This window comes from Aethalodelphis obliquidens, unplaced genomic scaffold (assembly GCF_003676395.1).
Source record: "Aethalodelphis obliquidens isolate GAN/ISIS:26980383/991018 unplaced genomic scaffold, ASM367639v1 scaffold21, whole genome shotgun sequence".
Lineage (NCBI taxonomy): Eukaryota > Metazoa > Chordata > Mammalia > Artiodactyla > Delphinidae > Aethalodelphis > Aethalodelphis obliquidens.
Window position 1 is genome coordinate 13,254,733 of NW_020837965.1, and position 10,214 is coordinate 13,264,946.

At 41.6% G+C, this 10,214-nt stretch overlaps 1 protein-coding gene across 3 annotated transcripts in view; it reads right to left on the bottom strand.

Annotated features, from left to right (window-relative positions):
- The window catches only part of KCNK10 (potassium two pore domain channel subfamily K member 10), a 138,414-nt gene that overhangs the window by 40,492 nt on the left and 87,708 nt on the right, over positions 1–10,214 (bottom strand). For all 3 annotated transcript variants that reach the window (XM_027120241.1, XM_027120240.1, XM_027120242.1), the window contains exon 3: positions 7,599–7,716. In XM_027120241.1, the coding sequence (XP_026976042.1) occupies positions 7,599–7,716 (118 nt within the window). The remainder of the gene's footprint in view (positions 1–7,598; positions 7,717–10,214) is intronic.

A 10,214-nucleotide genomic window follows, 5' to 3' on the forward strand; every position in this document is an offset into this window, starting at 1 on the left:
TGTGTGTGTGTGTGTGTGTGTGTGTGTGTGTGTGTGTGTGTGTGTGTATCTGTGTCCCCTGCCTCTGATGAACTATATGGAAAGACGGTTCTCCAGTTTGACCCTCAACCCTGTTACTCTGAGAAATTTCCAGAAGCTACATTTTAGAGCTTTGCTCTAAACAGGAGGCAACAAGAGGGCCACATTCCTGGATTTTTGCCTCTATTTGTACTGGGCCTGCTAGGCTTCCCTGCCCATCCTTCCAGAAGGCTTGATAGAACTTTGAAGTAAGGTATAACAGTGTCTCTAGAACTCGAGACTGCAGGGATCCCTGTTCTGATTCTTCCACTTACCAACTCTCAGATCTTGGGCAATTTACCTTTCTGCCTTGCTTTCCGTGACTGAATGATGGAGCTATTAATAGCACCTACCTTATAGCTTAAAGAGTTACATGTGAAGCATGAGTAACCTGTGGAGATTGAATACATGTGAAGCATGATGCAAAGAATAAGCCCTCAGTAAGGATCCACAGTTATCATCTTGCCCCAGGTTTTCTGTGGGAAGGAATCGTTTCTAAGCTATGTGTCTCCAGGAAAACTAAGCCCCAGGAGTAAACGGGGTTGGTTCCTATTTTCCCTCCGGAAACTCCATTGTTCTCCTATAGCACCAGGACAAAAGACAAAATGCCTGTGCCCCAGGCTAGGCTGACTCAATGGCTTGGGTGGGCCCACAGCTGGATTTGGGGTGTGGGTATCGATGGGGCAGCAAAGGCTGGGAAGTGAGAGGCAGATGGTCAGGAAGAACTAGCCCAGGACATTAGAACTAGATTGAAAATAAAGCAGAAGAAGTTCCAGGAGCTCCTCCACCAACTGGCTTCTGGTGACTTTTGGCAGGAGATGACCAGCCCAGAGAGAACATTCTGTTGTGAACGAGAAGGACCAAGGTAGTGCTTAGCTCTGGTCACCCCTGGCTAGAAAACAGCCCAAGCCCTTTCCAAAGACAAAGCTGGTGTTTCAAGAGGACTCAGACCTGAGCGGTGCACATGAAACTCTTCCATTTGCTGTTTACATGCCAAAGTCAAATCTTGGGCAAACCATGTGCTATTCAGCTCTGGTATTTGGTTTAGAGTACATGTTCTCAAAGCCTACTGTCTGTGCATTTATGGGCGTGTGGCCTGTGCAGTCACATGGAGCCCCATACTCAGAAGGGCCCCACGCTTGGTTTAATGCTCTGCCCTTGCCATTTTGTCCTTCTTAATCTTTTTATTTTAGCAAAAGACTGAATTTTCATTTTGCACTGGGCCTTGTGCTTTTTCGAAGAACCCTAGTAATATGGGAAAATGTTTACCGAATTATGTCACACATTATGTGAAACCAAGCAAGCATGCTAATGTATGCGTATTTCACAAATAATGAAAACGTTCCTCAGCTCCAGCTGCTCTACTGCCTGTGTCCTAAATGATGGGAAATTTCTCAGCAAGAAAGGGAAGAATTAGCAGGCTCTTAGTTTTCTTATCAGCTTTGCTACCACTTGTGATGAATGAATTTACCACTAAATAACTGGGGAAGAAAACCTTATTTCCTCACTTCATTATTCTTACTAACATTGTACTTATGTTTTCTTTAGAATTCTCTACTGGTATGACTCTCTAAAGACCCTCCGCCCTGGAGTCAAAACTTAGCCAGCTAAATGATGTTCAACTCACAACACATTATTTTTCAATTAAGACAAAGTGAGAGAGAAAATAGCATTTTCTCCATTGAATAGTAAAGGACCCAATCTCTAACACTAACACTGAGCCATGATACTGAAGTGGACTTGTGGTTTGGGTTGGGTTTTATTTTTGTTTGTTTTTGATTTACGCTTGTTTTGTAGTAGTTTCCTGTTCAGCCTCCACCTTCTTTCATATTTTGGGAAAGGTCTCTGTCCTTTGCCCAGATATGACACAGCGTCCTGCCTCTCACTATAGAGGCAACAGCATCCCAGGTTGCCAGGACACCAGCATATGAACTTAGGGTCTTACCCAATAGGAAGCTCTAAGACTTTAAATCAAGAGCAAGTAGCCCAAAGAAGGTGGGAGATGGCAGCTGCAGTGGCCAGCAGGGTCAGGCACTGGCTATGAGGTCAGAGGATACTTACTGGCCCTCTGTGATCTCTGAGCCATAAGTGTGCATTGGTTAGAATTTTTCAGCCTTGGGCGAGATAAAACCCAATGCACACTCGCTTAAGAAAAAAGAGAAATGTACAGACCCCTGTAAATAGCAGGATATTTAATATTTATTTAATTCTTCATGGGTAGCTTCATTCCAAGCTCAAAGGATGCCAGCTGCACCCCGCTTATCACTCCTCTTCTGTTAATCTGCTTCTTTACTGTTAGCTGAATTCTAGGCAGAAAAACCCTCAAGGGACAAAAATGAATGGTAGGGTCCCAGGCTTATCCTTTTCCCAATTTACATCCAGTAAGAAAGAGAAGTCACTTCCTCCAACGCTCAAGCAAAAGCCCAGGAATTGACTTGCTCATTGGCCTAATCCAGATCTCATGTCTGTCTCTGAACTCAGGGCTGCGGCCACACACATGCAAGGCACTGGATTTCTTATTTTTATGGTTCTAATCTAATTTTAATTCACATTTTTAATTTAAGTATAGTTGATTTACAATGTTGTGCTAATTTCTGCTGTACAGCAAAGTGATTCAATTACATATATATATATATATATACACACACACACATTCTTTTTGTTATATTCTTTTCCATTATTGTTTATCATAGGATATTGAATATAGTTCCCTATGCTATACAGAAGGACCTTGTTGCTTATCCATTCTATATGTAATAGCTTGTATCTACTAACCCCAAATATCCAGTCCATCCCTGCCCCACCCCCTTCCCCCTTGGCAACCACAAGTCTGTTCTCTATGTCTGTGAGTCTGTTTCTGTTTTGTAGAAAGGTTCATATGTGTCATGTATTAGATTCCACATGTAAGTGACATCATATGGTATTTGTCCTTCTCTTTCAGACTTACTTCACTTAGTATGACAATCTCTAGATCCATCCATGTTGCTGCATTATTTCATACTTGTTTATTGCTGAGTAGTATTCTGTTGTATATATGTACCACGTCTTCCTCATCCATTCATCTGGCAATGGACAGTTAGGTTGCTTCCATGTCTTGGTTATTGTAAACAAAAGGCACTGGATTTCTGAGTCTAGACAAGATGATTCTTCCCCTGTGGCCTGGGGGCCAAGTGTGGGGAAGGGGACCATTAGGGAAATGGTTATCAGGACAAGAGTGAGTAAGTGAATGGGTGCCAAGCAGCAGAAACTGAGTCATTTGCACAAACTCAAAGATTCCAGTGTAAGCACATTAAAAGGGGCAGAAGACGTTACAGGTCAAATGTTCCTCATTAGGCGGTTGGAACCACCATTCCTCAGTTACATAATGTCATGTGGGTCAGTGAACACAGCTGTTCAATAAACCAAGCCCTTGGGAGCTTAATGAGTTAACACGATAAATGGGTGCGCATCCCAATGTAGCTATAGTGTTTTTCAGTGCATGATATAGGCCACTGATTTAGCCATTTTATAAAAATAAGAATATTAGAATTTTCTTTTTTGTTTAATATACACTAAGGTCTCATGTGTCCAATACTGGGCACTGGAGGTGCACTTTCCAAAATGTACTTCTTGAAGTGGCCTAGACTTTCTCAATTTCAATGATTTTACTATAAATCCCCCTGAAACACATGACACATTTCCCCATCTTAATAACCAGACCACTGAACACAATCTAACCTGACATTGGTCTTCTCTGCTCTACTACAGTGATGCCCTCGGGGGATGCTGAGGTGTATAGCACTGTTTGCCATTATACCGAATGGCGCCGTATCACCCTGCTTCCTTTGTTGGATGCTGTGGGATTGAGGACAAATATGACCTAATCTGGTCTGGAGTGTCTGAAAGGTTTCTAGGCCCTAGACTCACCAGTGTAATGCACACCTCTACTACTTGTCATAGTTGATCTTAATGTATTTGCAGACTTGCAAGCGTGAACCTAGTACATCACATGATTAAGAGGCTTTCTAAAAAGGAATGACAATTCTCTCTGACTCTAGTTTTCTTAATGCACATAACTTTCCTGATTGCACCGATGTAAAAATAACACAGGCCCTAAAGAGGAGGTCTACAACCATAAACAGAATCCTGTGCCTCTAAACAACACTTAGCTTCTGAAACTTGTGCCAATAGGAAGTCAATCGTCAAAGATGCATCCCCCCAAAAAGGCATACTCTCCAACACCAAGAAGTAAGGGAGAGGGAAAAACCTCCCAGAAGGCAGAGCTGGGCCTCAGAGAGCTATGAGATTTGAGAGACTTGAGCTATGAGAGAGATTTCCTCCCAAAGAGTATAAACAAATGTTAATGAAGGAATCCTCCCACTTCGAGGGTAGAAGAGCATCCCACTGTGTGTCCAACATTGCTATGAACCGGTGACTGTTGTGTGTCTCCCATTCTTCTGAATGAGAATTTTTATTGTAGTGTGACTTCACTACTTCACTAGTAAATGAGGGCAGATAACTCTCAAACTCTTTTTCAGCAGAGCTGGGAGAGGGATGCAATCTACAGATTCCACAATATACGTAAGGATTATCAAAAGAAGATGAGATTGCACAGAAGCAATATGGGAAAATAATACAGAGAAGAAGTACAGAGAATGATGAGAGGGTCCATAGGTGGCAACTCTCAGAAAGTCCCTGCAAAAATCCAGTTATGAAAGTGAGTGTCTCACCTTGAACTTCAAAAAAGATATCCCTATATGTACCAAGTATGGAATGTAGGGTGAAGAGGGAGAGCAGCAGAAGCCCCCCTAAACTTGATCTGATCCAGAAAAACAGAAGAGGCAGAGCTATACAGAGAATAACACAGATGGGCCATATTTGCAGGAAGCACTCTGTCTCTCTGACAACAGGAAAGAGGAGAGTCTTGGCATGTGCTACCAGAAAGGTTACCTGCTTCTCCCTGCTCTGCTCTCCCCAGCCCATGGAAACGTTCAGCAGAGAGCTGGTCCAGGAATATCCAGTTCATTTGGCATCAAGTATGTGAAAAAGAAACTGGCCCAGGGACTTCCCTGGTGGCGCAGCGGTTAAGAATCTGCCTGTCAATGCAGGGGACACGGGTTTGAGCTCTGGTCCGGGAAGATCCCACATGCCACAGAGCAACTAAGCCTGTGCGCCACAACTACTGAGCCTGCACTCTAGAGCCCACGAACCACAACTATTGAGCCTGCACGCCACAACTACTAAAGCCCGTGCACCTACAGCCTGTGCTCCGCAACAAGAGAAGCCACTGCAATGAGAAGCCCATGCACCGCAACAAAGAGCAGCCCCTGCTCGCCATAACTAGAGGAAGATCACACACAGCAATGAAGACCCAACGCAGCCAAAAAAATAATAAAAAAATTAAAAAGAAAGAAACTGGCCCAGCATAAATATAAAGCTTCCGTTTTTAAAAAATGTGAAAGAGCAGCAAAACTTACCAGTGAATGTGAGACACTCAGCAGAAAAATGTTGCCCCAACCAGACGAAAAGTGTAAACAACTATGAAGTAATCACCTCTAAGAATCATCACAGAGAAACCACAAAGATGCAAGAAATCAGGGAGGAAATGGTGAGATGACAAGTGCAGATGAAATGTGAGGCGAGCTAATAGGATGCAGGGAAAAAGTAGGAAAGAAAAAAGTCCCCTAATGCTCATAAAAATGAAAACAAAATCAGAAGAAGCACATGGCAGAGTAGGCACTGTGAAAAAATAACAAAAAAAAGAAGATAATACTAACAAGTTGAAAACCAAATTTTAAAGATAAAAAGGAGTAGAGGGAAAACACTAGACATAGAAGACAAGCAAAGAAGTGATGATAGATGTATAACTGGAATTCCCAAAGAACAGAACCAAAATCATACAGCAGAGAAAATGTTTAAAAATAGCAATCAAGAAAACTTTCCTGAAATAAAAGGGACAAAACCTGGTAGTGTTATCAGATGAAAGATAAAGAAATAATCTTTTGAGTAGCTGAGCAGAAAGATCAAGTCACTTGTAAAAGGGAAAAAATTGTCTGGCATCAGGTTTCTCCACAGCAACATAAGCATTGGGAGAAAGTGGAGATCCAACAAGATCCTTAAGAAAGAACATGTGAGTCAAGGGTTTCATTTCCAGCCAAACTGCCCTCCAAGTATAAGACCATTTTGAACAACACAAGAACCCAGGGAATATTGCTCCCTGGAGCCATTCTTAAGGCAACTACCTGAAGAAGATTTTTAGCCAAGCAAGTGATGGTGACAAAAACTATAGCAAAACCGTGATGAAAACCAGGGCTAGAGATGAACAGCGACAATACTTAACTGTAGAACTATGACTAAAACAAATGGGAGTGCCCAGGTAGCAGAACAGAATAGCAGAATGTGAAATATACACCCTGATGTTACAGAATGATACAATGAGTAATAATTGATAGTGGAAGAAGAAAAGAAGTTGAGATGCTGAGTAAGTTCCCTGACTGCATTATATATAATAATTGAGAGCCAAGAGTTATTAAAGTGGGCAATTCTTCTAATAGAAGCCTAAGCATATTTAATAATGTAAAAGTAAACATTAAAAGGATGGTGTCAACTAAAATTGTGTGGTGGAGAAAGAGAAGAGATGTCATCACCCATAATAAGGAACTAATAGATACTACTTAAAGAATAGAACACTAAGGTTATTATATGCGATTATAATTATAAAGTTAACCCCTATGACAAATCGTTTAATCCCTATGGCAAAAATACAAAACTCCCCAAGTATAAGAAAAAAGACACACACAAAAATTGACAAAAGACAAAAATTGGTGCAGGAAGGAAGTAATCATAGCTCGCCTTACGATCAGTTGGAAGAGGAGCATTTACCTAGCAAAATAATGCAACTACTCACATTCACTTTTGATCTAATCAAACTATACTGGGAAGGAAAGAGGACAGGAAGAGAGCTCTTCTACAGTGGGGCGGGGAGGAAAAAGAGAACTGATTCCTCATCTTCCACAATGGGAAGTCAAGAAATCACCTCTAAAATAAAATTCGGGAAGTGTAGTACCAATGTGACATTTAAAGACATGGAGATGAATATCAAAATAATCATGCAAAAGAAATGAAAGGGGTTGCCCCAGGGGAGGTGAAAAAGAGGAGAGGGGCAGAGACTGCTGTTTTACATAACAAACTTTGTGGAACACAGTTTGGCTGTTTAATGTATAACGTCAATAAAAAGTACACTTTTTAAAAAAGAATTTGAGCTCAACTGAGCAATCAGAGTTCAACTGATCGTTCAGAGGTTCATTTTTTACCCTAACCTTTCCATGAGGTCCTTTCAAACGAAAGTTTCCCTAGTCTTTCATTTTGAAAAGTGAAATTCTTCATTCTGCTCTGCCTTTTATTGAAAGCCACCACACAAGTACTGCATTAATCTGACAGTGTTTCCTCAGCCTCCTTTGAACCTCCGGCTGCCATGTATTCTATGAGGACAAAATGTTGATTTTAGTGCCATTCCTCAGGAGGGCCTGCAGAGGAAAAGATACTTGCAAATACATTGATACCTATGGTGGTGATGACAGTTCCAGCAAAGAAAAAGGCACTTCCGAGGTCCCAGTGACTGCTGTTGTTAGAAGAGTTTCCTATGGGGCTTACTCCTGCGTTGTCAGCGTCAAGAGCATGCTGCAAGGAAAGTGAGAAAGCATGAGGTTCAGTGAAAAAGCTTACCAAGGGGCTTCCCTGGTGGCACAGTGGTTAAGGATCGTCTGCCAATAAATCCAGGAAGATCTCACGTGCCGCGGAGCAACTAAGCCCATGCGCCACAACTACTGAGCCCGCGTGCTGCAACTACTGAAGCCCACGTGCTGCAACTTCTGAAGCCCACGTGCCTAGAGCCCATGCTCCGCAACAAGAGAAGCCACCGCAATGAGAAGCCCACACACCGCAACGCAGAGTAGCCCCCGCTCGCCACAACTAGAGAAAGCCCGCGTTCAGCAACAAAGACCCAAGGCAGCCAAAAAGAATAAATAAATAAAATAAATACGTTTTTTAAAAAAGATTGCTTTAAAAAGTAAGAAATGAGTGAACAAACAAAAGTAATAAATGTAGGCACATGAGCTTCCCAAAGGTGTGAGAAGAAAGCAATTTAAAATAAGTTTATAAAAAAAAAAAGCTTACTAAGATTTCCTTGCTCCAGAACCTGCAATGATCTATAAAGGACTGGTTACGTGGATGAGGGTACCGTCATACGATGAAATACTATTGTTACAGAGAAAAGCACAGGCCCAAATGGCACCACTTGTGCTAAAGTCCATGGTATCAAAGCTGCACTTGATACCTGACTTTACTGCAGTTACGACCTTCCCCAGAAATGTAATTTTTTTTACTATTTATTCTTTTCTTTTAGTGAAGTATAGTTGATTTACAATATTGTGTCAGTTTCAGGTGTACAGCAAAGTGATTTAGTTATTGTTTTTCAGATTATATTCCATTATAGGTTATAACAAGATACTGAATATAGTTCCCTGTGCTGAATCCTTGTGCTTCTCTATTTTATGTATAGTAGTTTGTATCTGTTAATCCCATACTCCTAATTTGTACCTCCCTCCCTCTCTCTCCCCTTTGGTAACCGTAAGTTTGTGTTCTGTGTCTGTGAGTCTATTTCTGTCTTGTATATAGACTCATTTGTATTATTTTTAGATTCCATATATAAATGATATCATGTAGTATTTGTCTTTCTCTGTCTGAGTTACCTCGCTAAATACAATATTTTCTAGTCTATCCAGAAATGTAATCTTAATCAACCAGTCTGGAATTTTCTGGTCAGCACCAATGAGGCAGCCTGTCTCATGGACCTGCTCCGTCACCCAGAGGAAAAGAGGCAATGTGCATGCTAAAACCCCTGCTATTCCTTCCCCCCTCTCCCCTCAAAGATGTCCTGACCTAAAATATAATCGTTTCTTTTCTTTTGATAATAGCTCCTTTGCCCCACTCTCTTCCTATAAAAACCTTCCATTTTGTACAACCCCTGGGAGGACCCCTCTAGCTGCTATATGGGATGGTGCCTGATTCATAAATCATTGAATAAAGCCCATTAGATCTTCAAATCTACTCGGTTGAATTTTGGTTTTTGTTTTAATTTTTTGGCCTCGCCGTGTGGCACACAGGATCTTAGTTCCCTGACCAGGGATGGAACCCACGCCCCCTGCAGTGGAAACGCCAAGTTTTAACCACTGGATCACCAGGGAAGTCCCTGAATTTTGTTTTTTAACACTATACATCCACTTGTTAAAATTAGAAAATTAGTTTTAAATTGGGGGGAAAAATCCATATATAGTATGTTGCCATTTATGTAAAATTTGCAGACATAGGATTTACCCAATCCTGGCAGAAGTTATGCAAAACGCATACATCTTGTTGTGCATATACATAGAAAGATGTCTAAAAGGACTGGCACCCAAAGTGGTCACTCCCGGGAGGCAGGGTTTCAGTTCCTTTTCACTCTCTTTTTTTCTGTTTTGTTGGAATGTTTTACACTGAGCTTGTTTCAGGAGTTAAGAGCTTGGGCTCCTGGGTCAGACTGTCATGGTTCTGCTCGTTAATCACCTCAGACACTTGGGCAAGTTATTTTTTTTTTTAATGTATCTTTTTTTTTTTTTACATCTTTATTGGAGTATAATTGCTTTACAATGGTGTGTTAGTTTCTGCTTTATAACAAAGTGAATCAGTTATACATATGTTCCTATATCTCTTCCCCCCTGCGTCTCCCTCCCTCCCATCCTCCCTATCCCACTCCTCTAGGTGGTCACTAAGCACCGAGCTGATCTCCCTGTGCTATGCAGCTGCTTCCCACTAGCTATCTATTTTATGTTTGGTAGTGTATATATGGACTTCAGGATATGAGGAGGCGGAAGGGTAAACTGTGACAAAGCGAGAGAGTGGGCAAGTTATTTTAACCTCTCTAAGCCCAAATTTCCTCATTTGCAAACTGGAGATAACAATGCTTTCCCCCACAGAGTCGTTGTGAGGATTAAATGAGACGATTCATGTAATACGCTGAGCCCAACGCCCAGCACTGTGTCAGGGTTTAACAAATAGTTGACAATTTTGTGACTGTCATTTCACTGTCCCCCAACACACACACACACACACACACACACACACACACACACACACACACA